The 17,960-nt window shown below is 46.7% G+C and overlaps 1 protein-coding gene across 1 annotated transcript in view; it reads right to left on the bottom strand.

Moving 5' to 3' along the window:
- The window catches only part of MUC4 (mucin 4, cell surface associated), a 34,255-nt gene extending 26,802 nt beyond the window's left edge, over nt 1-7,453 (bottom strand). Inside the window, 1 exon segment of the mRNA XM_037526602.2 lies at nt 7,357-7,453. Coding sequence (XP_037382499.1) covers nt 7,357-7,453 — 97 coding nt within the window.
- Nucleotides 7,454-17,960: the final 10,507 nt, after the last annotated feature.

Genomic DNA, 17,960 nt, shown 5'->3' with positions numbered 1-17,960 from the left:
CCCTCAGGGAGATGTGAATGTTAGTGTTCAGGGAGAGAAAACTGCAGTGTGACTTAGAGTCAGAGGAGTGGATAAAAGAACCACAAGTTAGGAAGTGCAAGAGATAGTTGAACATTCTCTCACTTCCTCTGGTTATCTCAAGCCACGTACTGCAGATGAAGAGTTGACTGCTGAGTCACAGAATATGGTGAGACTGTCAAACAGCACACTAACACACCATTTATCTGCTTGAATATTAGACCTAAGTCCTATACTGTTAATGCTCACTAACTGTCGCCTTTTCCAATACTCCAATAGGAGAAGTTAAGCAATGGAGCCATAACAAGAGAAACAACACAAGAGTCCGTGCATACCTGATGTGGCAGTAGTCAGAGTAGAGCTTGAGGATGCTGTGGATGTTGGGAAACTGCTAGTAACAGGGAGAGGAGTGGGATGATCTGTAAATAAAGATGTGGAACTCCAGGTGGGAGCAGGGCCATGGGTTGATGTTGGCAAGGTTGCGGCCTCGGAGGGTGTCACGGGAAGCTTGCTGACACTGGTTGGGGACGAAGAGGCTGTGTCACTTGCAGGGGATGTCCAGGAGGAGACACTCACAGTAGGACCATGTGCACTTGGGGATGGTGAAGCTGATGTGCCAGCTGTGGAGATAGTGCTGGTTTGAGTGACTCCTGTGGTGCCCACGCTCTCGGTGCCTGGCATCTGAGAAGATGCTGCCGTTGGCTGAGAAGAGGTGCCAGAGGACGCCATTGTTGACGTTACCCCAGCTCCAGTGGACAGCGAGACAGTGGAGGTGCCTCCAGTGAGAACCGTGGTTGCAGGAGATGCTGTGCCCGCTGTGCTGGTGACAGAGGTGGCTGTTGATGCCGGCGAGGTTGCAGTCTCGGAGGGTATCACGGGAAGCTTGCTGACACTGGTTGGGGACGAGGAGGTTCTGGAAACTGCAGGGGATGTCCAGGAAGAGACACTCACAGTAGAACCATGTGCACTTGGGACTGTGAAGCTGATGTGCCAGCTGTGGGGACGCTGCTGGTTTGAGTGACTCCTGTAGTGCTGCCCACGCTCTCGGTCCCCGGCATCTGAGAAGATGCTGCCGTTGGCTGAGATGAGGTGCTGGAGGACGCCATTGTTGATATTACTCCAGCTCCAGTGGACAGTGAGACAGTGGAGGTACCTCCAGTTAGAACTGTGGTTGCAGGAAGTGCTGTGCCCGCTGTGCTGGTGACAGAAGTGGCTGTTGATGCTGGTGAGGTTGCAGTCTCAGAGGGCGTCACGGGAAGCTTGCTGACACTGGTTGGGGACGAAGAAACAGAGACACTCAAGGTAGGACTCTGTGCACTTGGAGACAGTGAAGCTGATGTGCCAGCTGTGGGGACGGTGCTGCTTTTAGTGACTCCTGTGGTGCCCACGTTCTCGGTCCCTGGCATGTGAGAAGATGCTGCCGTTGGCTGAGATGAGGTGCTGGAGGACACTGTTGTTGACAGTGCACCTACTCCAGTGGACAGTGAGACAGTGGAGGTGCCTCCAGTAAGAACTGTGGTTGCAGGAGGTGCTGAGTCTGCTGTGCTGGTGACGGAGGTGACTACTGAGGTTGGTGAGGTTGCGGTCTTGGAGGGTGTCACGGGAAGCTTGCTGACACTGGTTGGGGATGAGGAGGTTGTGGCACCTGCAGGAGATGTCTCAAGAGAGACACTCACGGTAGGACTGTGTGCACTTGTGGACGGTGAAGCTGATGTGCCAGCTGTGGGGATGCTGCTGCTTTGAGTGACTCCAGTGGTGCCAATGCTTTTGGTGCCTGGCATCTGAGAAGATGCTGCTGTTGGCTGAGAAGAGATGCTGGAAGAGGCTGTTGTTGTCGGTTCCCCTGCTCCAGTGGACAGCGAGACACTTGAAGTGGCTCCAGAAATAACTGTGGTTATAGGAGGTGCTGTGCCCGCTGTGCTGGTGACAGAAGTGGCTGTTGAGGTTGGCGAGGTTGCAATCTCGGAGGGTGTCACGGAGGGCTTGCTGACACTGGTTGGGAACAAAGAGGCCGTGTCACCTGCAGTGCTTGTCCCAGTTGAGACACTCATGGTGGGAATGTGTGCACTTGGGGACAGTGAAGCTGATGTGCCAGCTGTGGGGGCAGTGCTGCTTTGAGTGACTCCAGTGGTGCCAATGCTTTTGGTGCCCGGCATCTGAGAAGATGATGCTGTTGGCTGAGAAGAGATGCTGGAAGAGGCTGTTGTTGTCGGTTCCCCTGCTCCAGTGGACAGCGAGACACTTGAAGTGGCTCCAGTAATAACTGTGGTTATAGGAGGTGCTGTGCCCGCTGTGCTAGTGATGGAGGTGGCTGTTGAGGTTGGTGAGGTTGCAATTTCGGAGGGCGTCACGGGAAGCTTGCTGACACTGGTTGGGGATGAAGAGGCTGTGTCACCTGCAGTGCTTGTCCCAGTAGAGACACTCACGGTGGGAATGTATACACTTGGGGACAGTGAAGCTGATGTGCCAGCTGAGGGGGCAGTGCTGCTTTGAGTGACTCCTGTGGTGCTGCCCATGCTCTCAGTTCCCGGCGTGTGAAAAGATGCTGCTGTTGGCTGAGATGAGGTGCCAGAGGACGCCATTGTTGATGTTACCCCAGCTCCAGTGGACAGCATGACACTGGAGGTGCCTCCAGCAAGAACTGTGGTTGCAGGAGCTGTTGTGCCCGCTGCGCTGGTGAGAGCAATGGCTGTTGATGCTGGTGAGGTTGCTGTCTCGGAGGGCGTCACGGAAAGCTTGCTGACACTGGTTGGGGACGAAGAGGCTGTGTCACCTGCAGTGCTTGTCTCAGTAGAGACACTCACGGTAGGACTGTGTGCACTTGTGGACGGTGAAGCTGATGTTCCAGCTGTGGGGATGCTGCTGCTTTGATTGACTCCAGTGGTGCCAATGCTTTTGGTGTCCGGCATCTGAGAAGATGCTGCTGTTGGCTGAGAAGAGATGCTGGAAGAGGCTGTTGTTGTCGGTTCCCCTGCTCCAGTGGACAGCGAGACACTTGAAGTGGCTCCAGTAATAACTGTGGTTATAGGAGGTGCTGTGCCCGCTGTGCTGGTGACAGAAGTGGCTGTTGAGGTTGGCGAGGTTGCAATTTCGGAGGGTGTCACGGAGGGCTTGCTGACACTGGTTGGGACAAAGAGGCTGTGTCACCTGCAGTGCTTGTCCCAGTAGAGACACTCACGGTGGGAATGTGTGCACCTGGGGACAGTGAAGCTGATGTGCCAGCTGTGGGGGCAGTGCTGCTTTGAGTGACTCCAGTGGTGCCAATGCTTTTGGTGCCCGGCATCTGAGAAGATGCTGCTGTTGGCTGAGAAGAGATGCTGGGAGAGGCTGTTGGTGTCGTTCCCCTGCTCCAGTGGACAGTGAGACACTTGAAGTAGCTCCAGTAATAACTGTGGTTATAGGAGGTGCTGTGCCCGCTGTGCTGGTGACAGAAGTGGCTGTTGAGGTTGGCGAGGTTGCAGTCTCAGAGGATGTCACGGGAAGCTTGCTGACACTGGTTAGGGACGAAGAGGCCGTGTCACCTGCAGTGCTTGTCCCAGTAGAGACACTCACGGTGGGAATGTGTGCACTTGGGGACAGTGAAGCTGATGTGCCAGCTGTGGGGACAGTGCTGCTTTGAGTGATCCTGTGGTGCTGCCCACGCTCTCAGTTCCGGCGTGTGAGAAGATGCTGCCATTGGCTGAGATGAGGTGCCAGAGGACGCCATTGTTGACGTTACCCCAGCTCCAGTGGACAGCGTGACACTGGAGGTGCCTCCAGTAAGAACTGTGGTTGCAGGAGCTGTTGTGCCCGCTGTGCTGGTGAGAGCAATGGCTGTTGATGCTGGTGAGGTTGCTGTCTCAGAGGGCGTCACGGGAAGCTTGCTGACACTGGTTGGGGACGAAGAGGCTGTGTCACCTGCAGTGCTTGTCCCAGTTGAGACACTCATGGTGGGAATGTGTGCACTTGGGGACAGTGAAGCTGATGTGCCAGCTGTGGGGATGCTGCTGCTTTGAGTGACTCCAGTGGTGCCAATGCTTTTGGTGTCCGGCATCTGAGAAGATGCTGCTGTTGGCTGAGAAGAGATGCTAGAAGAGGCTGTTGTTGTCGGTTCCCCTCCTCCAGTGGACAGCGAGACACTTGAAGTGGCTCCAGAAATAACTGTGGTTATAGGAGGTGCTGTGCCCGCTGTGCTGGTGACAGAGGTGGCTGTTGAGGTTGGCGAGGTTGCAGTCTCGGAGGGTGTCACGGAGGGCTTGCTGACACTGGTTGAGAACAAAGAGACTGTGTCACCTGCAGTGCTTGTCCCAGTAGAGACACTCACGGTGGGAATGTGTGCACTTGGGGACAGTGAAGATGATGTGCCAGCTGTGGGGGCAGTGCTGCTTTGAGTGACTCCAGTGGTGCCAACGCTTTGGTGTCCGGCATCTGAGAAGATGCTGCTGTTGGCTGAGAAGAGATGCTGGAGAGGCTGTTGGTGTCGGTTCCCCTGCTCCAGTGGACAGTGAGACACTTGAAGTAGCTCCAGTAATAACTGTGGTTATAGGAGGTGCTGTGCCCGCTGTGCTGGTGACAGAGGTGGCTGTTGAGGTTGGCGAGGTTGCAATTTCGGAGGGTGTCACGGGAAGCTTGCTGACACTGGTTAGGGACGAAGAGGCTGTGTCACCTGCAGTGCTTGTCCCCGTAGAGACACTCACGGTGGGAATGTGTGCACTTGGGGACAGTGAAGATGATGTGCCAGCTGTGGGGACAGTGCTGCTTTGAGTGACTCCAGTGGTGCCAACGCTTTTGGTGTCCGGCATCTGAGAAGATGCTGCTGTTGGCTGAGAAGAGATGCTGGAAGAGGCTGTTGGTGTCGGTTCCCCTGCTCCAGTGGACAGCGAGACACTTGAAGTGGCTCCAGTAATAACTGTGGTTATAGGAGGTGCTGTGCCCGCTGTGCTGGTGACAGAAGTGGCTGTTGAGGTTGGCGAGGTTGCAGTCTCGGAGGGTGTCACGGGAAGCTTGCTGACACTGGTTAGGGACGAAGAGGCCGTGTCACCTGCAGTGCTTGTCCCAGTAGAGACACTCACGGTGGGAATGTGTGCACTTGGGGACAGTGAAGCTGATGTGCCAGCTGTGGGGACAGTGCTGCTTTGAGTGATTCCTGTGGTGCTGCCCACGCTCTCAGTTCCCGGCGTGTGAGAAGATGCTGCCATTGGCTGAGATGAGGTGCCAGAGGACGCCATTGTTGACGTTACCCCAGCTCCAGTGGACAGCGTGACACTGGAGGTGCCTCCAGTAAGAACTGTGGTTGCAGGAGCTGTTGTGCCCGCTGTGCTGGTGAGAGCAATGGCTGTTGATGCTGGTGAGGTTGCTGTCTCAGAGGGCGTCACGGAAAGCTTGCTGACACTGGTTGGGAACAAAGAGGCTGTGTCACCTGCAGTGCTTGTCCCAGTTGAGACACTCATGGTGGGAATGTGTGCACTTGGGGACAGTGAAGCTGATGTGCCAGCTGTGGGGATGCTGCTGCTTTGAGTGACTCCAGTGGTGCCAACGCTTTTGGTGTCCGGCATCTGAGAAGATGCTGCTGTTGGCTGAGAAGAGATGCTAGAAGAGGCTGTTGTTGTCGGTTCCCCTCCTCCAGTGGACAGCGAGACACTTGAAGTGGCTCCAGAAATAACTGTGGTTATAGGAGGTGCTGTGCCCGCTGTGCTGGTGACAGAAGTGGCTGTTGAGGTTGGCGAGGTTGCAGTCTCGGAGGGTGTCACGGAGGGCTTGCTGACACTGGTTGAGAACAAAGAGGCTGTGTCACCTGCAGTGCTTGTCCCAGTAGAGACACTCACGGTGGGAATGTGTGCACTTGGGGACAGTGAAGATGATGTGCCAGCTGTGGGGGCAGTGCTGCTTTGAGTGACTCCAGTGGTGCCAACGCTTTTGGTGTCCGGCATCTGAGAAGATGCTGCTGTTGGCTGAGAAGAGATGCTGGGAGAGGCTGTTGGTGTCGGTTCCCCTGCTCCAGTGGACAGTGAGACACTTGAAGTAGCTCCAGTAATAACTGTGGTTATAGGAGGTGCTGTGCCCGCTGTGCTGGTGACAGAGGTGGCTGTTGAGGTTGGCGAGGTTGCATTTTCGGAGGGGTGTCACGGAAGCTTGCTGACACTGGTTAGGGACGAAGAGGCTGTGTCACCTGCAGTGCTTGTCCCCGTAGAGACACTCACGGTGGGAATGTGTGCACTTGGGGACAGTGAAGATGATGTGCCAGCTGTGGGGACAGTGCTGCTTTGAGTGACTCCAGTGGTGCCAACGCTTTTGGTGCCGGCATCTGAGAAGATGCTGCTGTTGGCTGAGAAGAGATGCTGGAAGAGGCTGTTGGTGTCGGTTCCCCTGCTCCAGTGGACAGCGAGACACTTGAAGTGGCTCCAGTAATAACTGTGGTTATAGGAGGTGCTGTGCCCGCTGTGCTGGTGACAGAAGTGGCTGTTGAGTTTGGCGAGGTTGCAGTCTCGGAGGGTGTCACGGAAGGCTTGCTGACACTGGTTAGGGACGAAGAGGCCGTGTCACCTGCAGTGCTTGTCCCAGTAGAGACACTCACGGTGGGAATGTGTGCACTTGGGGACAGTGAAGCTGATGTGCCAGCTGTGGGGACAGTGCTGCTTTGAGTGACTCCCGTGGTGCTGCCCACGATCTCAGTCCCCAGCGTGTGAGAAGATGCTGCTGTTGGCTGAGATGAGGTGCCAGAGGACGCCATTGTTGACGTTACCCCAGCTCCAGTGGACAGCGTGACACTGGAGGTGCCTCCAGTAAGAATTGTGGTTGCAGGAGCTGTTGTGCCCGCTGCGCTGGTGAGAGCAATGGCTGTTGATGCTGGCGAGGTTGTGGTCTCGGAGGGTATCATGGGAAGCTTGCTGACACTGGTTGGGGAAGAAGAGGCTGTATCACCTGCACGGGATGTTCTGGAAGAGACACTCATGGTAGGACTCTGTGCACTCACGGACAGAGATACTGATGTGCCAGCTGTGGGGACGCTGCTGCTTTGAGTGACTCCAGTAGTTCCGACACTTTTGGTCCCTGGGGTCTGAGGAGATGCTGCTGTTGGCTGAGAAGAGATGCTGGAAGACACTGTTGTTGTCGGTCCCCCTGCTCCTGTGGACGGCAAGACAGTGGAGGTGCGGCCAGTAAAAATTGTAGTTATAGGCGGTGCTGTGTCTGCTGTGCTGGCGAGAACGATGGCTGTTGTTGTTGGCGATGTTGCAGTCTTGGAGGGTGTCACAGGAAGCTTGCTGACACTGATTGGGGATGAAGAAGCAGAGACACTCATGGTAGGACCGTGTGCAGTTGTGGACGGTGAAGCTGATGTGCCGGCGATGGGGACACTACTGGTTTGAGTGACTCCCGTGGTGCTGCCCACGATCTCAGTCCCCAGTGTGTGAGAAGATACTGCCGTTGGCTGAGATGAGGTGCCAGAGGACGCCATTGTTGACGTTACCCCAGCTCCAGTGGACAGTGAGTCTGTGGAGGTGCCTCCACTGAGAACTGTGGTTGCAGGAGGTGTTGTGCCTGCTGTGCTGGTGACAGAGGTTACCGTTGATGCTGGCGAGGTTGTGGTCTTCGAGGATGTCCCGGGAAGCTTGCTGACACTTGTTGGGGAGGAAGGGGCTGTGTCACCTGCAAGGACAGTTGCAGAGACAGTTATTGTAGGACTGTGTGCACTTGGGGACTGTGAAGGTGATGTGCCAGTTGTGGGGGCGCTGCTTGTTTGAGTGTCTCCAGTGGAGCCCGCGCTCTTAGCTACTGAAATCAGAGAAGATGCTTCCATTGGCTGAGAAGCTAAGAATGAAGGAAATTATAAAATTAGTGATCAATCATATTAAGAATTTAAAACGTATAGAAAGAATTAACAAAACCAAAAAATGGTTGTCAGTAAATTGAGAAATTTTTGTCCAGGTGGAATTAGAAAAGCTGAAGAAAACCCTGTGTACTAAAATCAGTAGTAATTTAGGATAAAATTACAAAGGACTCTGAGAATAATGCAAACAACTGTACTTCAAAAAATTGGAATTTAGAGGTTTGACCAATATCTTTTCTAGAAACACAATACTTAACCAAGCCATATCATGAAGAAACAGAAAATCTGAATATACCTATAACTTATAAGTTGATTGAATCAGCAATGAAAGTTCTTAAATAGGAAGAGTAGTTCTGAACTCATTGGCTTCTCTTGTGATTGCTATTCATTGGAACGAATGTTTTCCAACTCATTCTTTAGGCCAGAATTACCCTGATACCGAATAGAGACAAAGACAGAAGAATATAATATCTCTATGACCAATATCTCTTACGAATTTTGATATAAAATCCTCAACAAAATAGTAGAAAACAGATTTCAGGAGCATTTTTAAAGGGTATGCAACATGACTAAGTGAAATTAAATCTGGACTACAAGGATGATTGAACATATAAAGCTCCATCATTATTATATACCATACTAATAGTGAAGAGAAAAAAATAGCAAAATCATCTCACTTGATGTAGAAAAAGCATTTGACAGAAAACTCAGCAATCTTCATGACTAAAAAAATCAGCAACTATGAATTGGAGGAAACTATCTCAATATAATGAAAGTCATATATGCAAATCCCATAGCAAATATCATCCCCAATGGTAAAACACTAAAAGCTTTTCCTCTAAGACCAGAAATAAGGCAAAGATGGCCACCTTCACCACTTCTATTCAATATAGTATTGGAAGTTCTAGATAGATCTATTACTCAAGTAAAAGAAATAAAATATGAATCCAAATATGAAAGGAATAAAGTTATCTGTTTGTAGATGATATAATCTTATATGTAGAGAATCACAAAGAAAGTTGAACTAATAAATGTATTTAGCAAAGTAGTAGTTTACAAAGTTAACAACATACAAAAATCAGTTGCATTTCTACAAACTAGTAATAATTAATCTGAAAAGGAAATTAAGAAAACAATTTCACTCACATTACATAAGAGAAAACTTATGAATTAATTTAACCAAGGTGAAAGACTTGTACAATGAAAACTACAAAACATTGTTAAAAGAAGTTAAAAGCATAAATAAATGGAAACATTTTCCATGTTCATGGGTTGGAAGCTTTAATGGTGTTAGAATGTCAATAATACCCAAAGCACTCTACAGTTTCAATGTAATTTCCTATCAAAATCTCAATGACATATTTTGGGGAAATAGAAAATTTCATTCTAAATTTCATAGACTCTTAAGAGACCCCCAAACAGCTAAAACAATCTTGAGAAAGAAGACAAATTGGAAGGACCCACACCTCTTATTTCAAAACTTATTACTAAAGCAAACAATACTTAGTATTCAAAAACAGTGTGATACCAACATACAGACAGGCTTATAGACCAAAGAGCTAGAATAGAGAGCCCAGAAATAAACCCCTGCGTATATACTCAAATTATCAAGATCATTGAATGGGAAAAAGGATAGGTTGTTTTGTTTTGTTTTGTTTTCCCCTAGCAAGTGGTGCTGGGAAAGTGTATATCCAAAGGCAAAGGAATGAAGTTCCACTTACCTAATATCACATACAAAATTTAACTCAAAATGGATCATAGTTCCCGATGTAAGACTGTAACCTATAAAATTCCCCTAAGAAAACAGGACAAAAGCTTCACAATATTGAATTTGGAAATGAGTTTTTCGATATTATACCAAAGGCACAGACAACAAAAAAAAGACAAATCGAATTAATGAAAATTTACAAAATTTGTGCACCAAAAGTTACTACCAACAGAGTAAAAAGACACTGGGAGAAAATAAAAGCAAATCATGTCTGGTTAGGATTAATATCCAGAATATAGAAAACTAAACTCAACAACAAAAGCCCAAACAGTTCAATTAAAAACTGGACAAAGAACTTGAATAGATATTTTCCAAAGAAGATATACAAATGTCAAATAAGGACATGAAAAAATTCTCAACATCACATTCAGTAGGCAAATACAAAATCAAAATTATAATGAGATGGGTGCATCACACCCATCAAGATGGTCACTATCAAAACAAACAAACAAACAGAAAATCGCACATCTTGGTAAGGATGTGGAGAAATTTAAGCCTTTGTGCACTATTGGTGGGAACATAAAATAGTACAGTTGCTGTGGTAAATAGTGTGACAGTTCCTCAAAAATTAAAAATGGAATTACCATATGACCCAACAATTCTACTCCTAGATATATTTACACAATGGAATATTACTCAGCAATCAAAAAAGACAAACTCATTGCATTTGCAACAATATGGATGGAGCTGGAAGGGATTATACTAGCTGAAATAAGTCAACAGGAAAAAGATAAACATAGAATGATCTCATTTATATGCAAAATATAGAGAAACCAAGCAAAAGGTCAAGAAAAAGATGAAACTAGCAAGCTGACCAAAGACCTGAGGCCTACAGCAAGGGCGGCAAAGGGAGGGGTTTCAAAACAGGGCCAGGAAGAACACAGGGAATATAGCCATGGTGCACAGGTGCTGTGGTGGTGGGAGAACTATGGGGACTACACCTGAGGGGAGAAACCAATTACTGTACAAAAAGAACAATAATGTAAAAAAAAAAAAAAATGAAAAAATACAGTTTAACTTATCCCACATAAATCATTTTGTAACCTTTTTTTTTTAAACCTGATATTGTCAGTATTTCTTACCATTTCTATTCTTAGTGAACAGATCAAGGAGAGACAAATCTTTATGTCTTGGATGATAGTTTTCTCTCTTACCCTTGTTGGAGTCATGGAAGAGTGAGCTCAGGGAAGGGGCCAGCTCAGTCCAAGATCTTGTTCACCGAGCTCCAGAGGTCACCTCTCCTAACACAACCTTTCCTCCAACCTGGCAACTTTCATTGCTGCCATTCCCGTTTTCCTCTAACTAGGAGCCCCCACGGAGGGGCAGACCCAGCTCATGGAGCCCTTTTTTCAGTGCAGCCACCTAGAAACACTTCTCTTGAGATAATCAGAGCTTAGGGACTGTGTGCTGCTCTTTGCTTCTAAGTTTTTCCTTAGGAAGTCTTACTTTACGCTTGTGTTGCTATATTTGATATAGGATAGTGCATAATTCACTTACTATTGAACATTTAGGCTGTTTCCCAGTGTTTTGTTACTATAAATAAATCTTTGGTGACTTTGTGCATAACGTTTTGTTTTTATTATTTCAGCTCATTTCCTTAACACGGATTCTGTAAGGGGAATTACTGATTAATGCTGTTATAAAATTTTTCATGTAGGGTCCTCCCTGGTGGCACAAGGGGTTAAGCACAGCACTGTGAAGCTGTCCATAGCCCCTGTAGCACGTGTTCGATCTCTGCCGGCCAGGGAGCTACCCACATGGTGCAGCAGACCTCTCCTGACTTGCCCGCTGCTCCCCTCAGCAGTGTATTTCAGTCAATCCACCTGTTCTGTTCCCCACTCTGTCTCTGGTGAATCCTCGCACACCCCCACACCTCTGGCCTGTACCTCAGTTCTTGTATGCATAGGTAAATAAATCTTTTAAAAAAATTTTTTTCATGTTACTAATACATACTGCCAAATTTCTTGACAGAAATGTAGTGCCAAGTTACAATTGCATTAGCAGTATATGAGAGAGAATCTATTTCCCAATACTCTCTCCTTTGGTGGTACTTATTTTAAATCCTGTGAAATAGGACTGTCTATTTTATTCAAGTTCTCATTTTAAGGACTTGCTCATCTTAACCAGGCTTAACAAGTCTCTAAATCTGTTGACTTCTTTAGGAGGAAGAGATTAGCATTAGATACATCAAAAGTATGGTATTGTGTTTGTCTTTCACCATTGTTTACACAATCCATCTTCAGCCACTCCTTCAACAGATCATTTAGAAAAACAGTTTGCAGATAACCCTATCCACTAAGCTTGTGCAAGTTATTCTTAGACAACAAATCCTGGTGAGGGAGGAGGGCTAAAGAAGTCAATTCTCAAAAGATAAGATATATCCGACCCTCTGGGGGAACTTATATTGCTGGACCCACGCCCAGAGTCTCATTGCTTATGCATACAGTAAGGGTCCAGGAATCTGCATTTTAACTGTGCCCAGGCTAATTCTAATATCAGTTGTCCACTGACAATGCCCTTAAAATAAAATAACATCTGCTCTTAAAATATTTTGTAAGCTGAAAGTATCTTTCTGAGGTTGCAAGACACAGTAATTTAGGGTCTAGATCAAATTTTGTTCCCAGCCTTATTCTTGCTGCTCAGGATATAACTAGAATGTACTGGCTTTGTCTTTCACTAGGATGCAAGTCAGGATCTCCAGATTGCCTCAGACTCTTAGACAACAAAATCCTGTTGTTCTCACCCAGGTCAGATACACAGCATACTTTCAGAGGAGAGAGCTAGGAGAATTGGCTGTAAAGATTTGATATTTGAGAGAGATTTGAAATCAGTCCTCTCTTGAACATCTTGAAAAAGGGGTCTACACTCTCCACCTCTTCTTTATCATCTACTCCTTATACGCTACCCTCAGTCACTTCACTGATAAAACTTTCCTCAAAAGTTACCCCCCAACTCCTTCATAAATCACTAAAACCAATTTTCTTCTCAATCCCTAATTAGTCTCTGTAAAAATAGACACCACCCATCTAGCCAAAACATATTTATTGATCATCTACTGTAATAACCACTCCTTGACCATTGTCCCCTTGAATTTGCAAGGTATTGCCCTCCTGGTTGATTCTTCTCCACCCAACACTTGTTCCTTATGCTCTTTGTCACTTCTTTCTAAGTGTCCAAAGGAAGTCAGTTTTCTGGATGTCATCTCTAGTCTTTCCCCTCTGCTATACTGTCTCTCTGGCCAACTTGCAGCTTTCGTGCCTAGCAAATCTACAATCCTACCTTGATTTTACACTCATTTTCCAGTGATCTCCTGGTTAGAGAGCAAAGGAAACAGCCAAGTGAGACTTTTTTTCAAATAGCTTTTTTCTATTGTCCTTCTAGCGATTGTAAGTAACATCAGTCCCCCAGATATCCAGGACAGAAACCTCTGAGCCATCTTTTGTTGCTTCCTCTTCCTCTCCTCCAACATCATAGTTTGACATCATCTATTATTCATCCAAATTTGTAGTCTTCTGTTCACTTTGCCATGTTATCCTCATTATTTTGACAATTGCAGCAACCTCTTAAATTGTTATTCATGATTACAGCACCCGACTCCCTCAAATCTTAGTTTCCATCATACCATTGCTGGATTGATCTTCAGCTATGGGGACCAGGAAGGTTTCTTCTTATTGTCTCCTTAGCAGGGACAACTTTAGAAAATGTTTGTATTGCCTGTCTTTGAAGGCAGCTACTTAGATCCTAAGGGCATGGGTGTAGATGTCCATCAGAGCTGTAGAGACGGGGGACTGCAATTGTCCCTGTCATCCTCTCCCAACTAGGAGAAGGGTTCCAAAGCATATGTGCCCAGAGGGAGGCCATTTGTGGTGGTGGACCTTCCCCTGGTTGTGTCAGAATATTCCAGAGTCTTGTTTAGAGGTCTGTCTGCATTGTAGGATGGCTTTTGCAATGATGAATGACCATTCTCAAGGCACTTATATCCTTTTTTTTTTAATGTTTTTTATTTTTAATTTTTTTAATTTAAATTTTTATTTTTATATTCCCCATACAATTACAACCCCCTTATTTTTACCCCAAGCCCTCCTTTCCCCGCCCCCCATAGAGTGTCTCTTATTCATAATTATTTGTTGATTTTGATATTTTCTTTCTTATAGTTATTCTTTTTCCTGGTCCCTTATTTAAGTTTTCTAGATTCCTGCTATGAGTGAGACCATCCGGTATTTTTCTTTTTCTTTCTGGCTTATTTCGCTGAGCATGATCCCTTCCAGCGCCATCCATGTTGCTGCAAATTGCATGTGTTTATCTTTTTTGAATGCTGAGTAATATTCCATTGTGCATATGTACCTCATCTTCTTGATCCAGTCATCTATTTTTGGGCATTTGGGTTGTTTCCAAATCTAGGTCTTCATGGTGAGTTCTTGAGTGTCAACTGACTTGTGATTAAACTTGGGGATAGGGATTTCTCATGTAACTTTTCTCTGTAGGCACATTTTGACACTGTGAATAATAAAAATGTTAATCCCTCATATTTGTACAGTGTTTTATTGCTTGCCCTTTTTAATAGCCTCCCCCCCACTTCACAAGTGAGGAAATAGATTTGGATGGTGATGTGACTTGCCCAACATCACATATCTTGTAAGTGACATGGTTGGGACTCAAAGCTAAGAGTCTAGGCTTGGAAGGTGTGAGCTGTTCCTCAACTGTGGAACTGCCCTAAGTAAAAGCTCTTTCCACAGTTTGGGCTATTCTAATCCTACCTCAACAAAGAGAAATGTGACAGACCTGCTCTGAGTCTGCCACATACAGACATACAGAGTGGTCTGAATCTGGCACATTTTCAGGAGCAAATGATGTGACACCTGGATTATTTTGCCAACTTTCCTGGAATCTCCTTTTCTGTGAGTATTTCAGAGTGAGTTGTGATAACTGTTGACCCCTGAGGTGACAAGACCACCAGAAATCATGTGTACAGTACCACCTAAAATAGATAGTTTTAAAAAATTTCTGTCAGAGCAGGAGGCTGCATCCAGGAACTGTGAGGGCAGTGGAGCTGGCCCTGAGAGGTTTTTTGCCAACACTTCAGTCAGAGAGCTCTTGACAAAGCAATTATTTTTCTCCCCTTGGACTGTGTCTGGTGGGAGATGACCAGTGGTTGACTTGGTTCTCCTATCTGGCCTCTGGTGACTACACAGATATAAGATGATGGGTTTGACTCAGGTGAAGGAGTAGTGGCAAAAGTGATGATGGTAGTGACGGATAGCCTCCCCAAAGAGTGGTGAAGTCACACCTTGAAGGGAAAGCAAAACCATTGTCTTTTGTGGTGTTGTGGGTTGACACTTAGGCTTAATGTCTGTTCTGCTTGTCTTCAGTTATTCCTGAACTGGAGGTGAGGGACTCATGAGCCTTCCTACCCACAGCTTCACTTTTCTTATTTCCTGATTGATGGGTCCCCTCCTCAGGATGTGTTTTGGGTAATGTAGAAGACAGCCTGGAGGAGAAATCTGACTCACAGATAGGCAGAAGAGGCATGGGGAGCAGGATGGGGAGAAGAGGCAGATCTGTTAGCATTGCCACCCTGTGTAGGGTGCCCAGGGGTATTTGTGTGTGTATCAACTCACTGCTGGCACAGTCCCCATTCTCATCACAGTAATTGGACTTTGAGATGAGGCCTTGGCACCTCTGTCAGCGAAGAAAGCAGGTGGTGAGAATATTGCTCACACACATTTGGGTCTGGACTTCCTAGAATGGGGGATGAAGATTCTAATTCCCTCAGAAATTCTTGGTGACCAAGACTGAAATTCCTGAGTGGTTCCTGGGCTGTGAGTGATTTAGGACTCCTGCTCGTCTGCAGTCAGGATCAGGAGCTGGAGTGTTCTCAGAGCTGCCCATCAGGGATTACGTGTGGGCATGAGATGATGGATGTGCTGCCTGTCAAAGTAGCTGCTGAAGGGGTTGTGATGTGCCACAGGTGACAATGAAAGAGGTGGTTTGGGATTGTGATCTTGCTTATTTTACAGGAAACAGAACCTGTGACCAATATTATGTCTGCTGGGTATTTTTCCCCTATTGCTCCCAGGATTCATGATGAGAAAAGACACTAACTCAAAATGCCTATAAGATAACTGACCTTCCAAAACTTCAGCACCTAGAATAGTGCCTGGCACACGAGACTTGTGTGATAAGCATCTATTGAATGTATGAACTAATGTGTACCCATTTCCTGGTCTTTGGTTCCTTCAGCCAGTGTTGGAGAGAGGGTAAAGCTGCACCTGTGTCTCTTATAACTGTCTCAATGGCCCTGGGGCCAGGAGGAGGTCAACAAAATAAGAGGTGTGATCACTTCTGCAGCAGAAAGTAGCCAAGTTCCCAAGGGCAACCTTAGGCTTGGTGGGCAAGTCTGCCTGGGATGGGAGCCTGGGAGAAAGGGCACTTCCAAATCAAGAGGCAGAGGCTGGGGATTGAACTTCTATGCAGAGGAAGGCATGGTGAAGAAAAACAACACAGTTGTCCTGGTGGGCAGAAAGTCAAAACTGGATTTTGGTACTTTGGGACTTGGACCTAGAGTTTGTTTGTTTATCACCAGGTTGACCTAGGTGCTGCCACACCAGGTGCTGGGAGAAGTGAGGTTAATGACCTCTGGGTACATCCAAGGTAAAGAAATGCCTGGCCAATAGATATGTTTGGGCTGTGACTTCAGTGGGTATAGTTGGAAAGGAGAGATAGGGTTCTTGCCTTGGAGCCAACTGTGAAGGGTAGACTCTATGGTATTCCCCTCAGTGTTAGTGATCTAAATTTTTGAGGTCAGCTCAAAGAAGGTGATTCCATTTACTGATGAGGAAAAGCATGAGATACTGGAGAAAGCCAGAATGATGTCAATACCTCCTTTCTGATACCCAACTTCCATCAGAACACGGATCAGCTGGTCTTGGATATGGGGGACAAGGGAAGAAGTGGGAAAACAATATAGTAATAACTAATGTGATTTGATGGTTGCTTGGTCATTTTAGCTGTGATTTCTGACAGACATGGTACTCCTGAGATCTCCTAAGAAGATCCTTGCTGAGCCTGACAGGGACAATTAACAGCAGAATCAGACAAGGTCACAGTGGTTAAGATGTGGATTCTAGAGTCAAATCAACTAACAGTCACTGTGTGATTTGGACAAGTTGACCTCTCTGAAGCTTAGGATCCTTATCTATAGATGTGGGTAAATAATAGAAATGATGTTAAATTATGCTAATTCCAATGGGGTAGTGCATATAAAGTGCTTGGCCCAGTACCTTTGCTCAACAAATGGCAGCCGGAGCTGCTGTTTATCATTATCTCTACAGATTTTTAAAGTTCTCACAAAAACAGCAATCCTTGGGACTGTCCTTATTAAAGCAGAACATCTGCTTGCTGTTCTTTTTATACATGTCCCCCTCCCCTCCCCAGATGGCCGCTGCTGCCACCAGGTCAAGCCACAGCGTCTTCTGCCTGGATTCCGCAGCCAACTCCCAATTGGTCTCCCATTTCATTCGTGGCGCCTTCCAATTCATTTTTCTGCACAGTGTCCAGAGCAATCATTCCAAATTTCAAATCTGATCATATTACTCCTTTACTTAAAACCCCTCACTCTCTGCCCATTTTAGTTCCTTAAAATCTACAATTCATTCTACAACTTTCAATATCTGAATGATTTAGCACCTGCTAACTTCTCAAATCTTCCAAAGTGTCAAGCTTTTCCTGACCCTGCCTGGTTCAATCTTCACCTCCACCCCCACCCCACCCCCACCCCACCCCGGAACACACACCCTGACTCTTCCTGGCTTGTTATTCAGCCTTCAGGTATCAACTCAGATATACAGCACTTCCTCAGAGAAGCCTTCCTGGGCTTATTAATATAAACGAAGTCTCACTATTTACTCTCATCCCACCCCAGACTTGTTCAGCCTAACACATTTACAGCTGGAATTTCTCTGTAATTTTTTTGTATGTTTGTGCAGACTAGTCCCGAACTCCAGGAGGCTGGGTCCTCCTCCATTCCTCACTGTGGCCTCAGGGTGCTGCCCTAGAACAATGGCAGGCACATAGTAGGCATTCCTTAAGTGGCTTTTTAAATTTACAAATTTGAATGAATGAATGAGTGAGTGAATCAACATCTCAGCAGGAGTTCTGAGCACATCTGTTCTTTCTCCTTGAATGCGCTGGTCTAGTTTGGCGGTTTGTTAGTAAAAGGTCGTGTGCAGTGTTGCAGACCCCAGTAAGCAACCCCAGCTTACAGCTGGATCGCCAGCTTCCCTACACTTTAATAAAACCCCTTACTCTCTACCCATTTTAGTTCCTTAAAATCCACAATTCATTCTACAACTTTCAAGACCCTGTATG

Source organism: Talpa occidentalis, unplaced genomic scaffold (assembly GCF_014898055.3).
Source record: "Talpa occidentalis isolate TD23 unplaced genomic scaffold, MPIMG_talOcc4v2.1 talOcc4.4, whole genome shotgun sequence".
Taxonomy (NCBI): Eukaryota; Metazoa; Chordata; class Mammalia; order Eulipotyphla; family Talpidae; genus Talpa; species Talpa occidentalis.
Note: the sequence above shows the minus strand (reverse complement) of the source record. Positions and strands in the feature narration are given on the sequence as shown.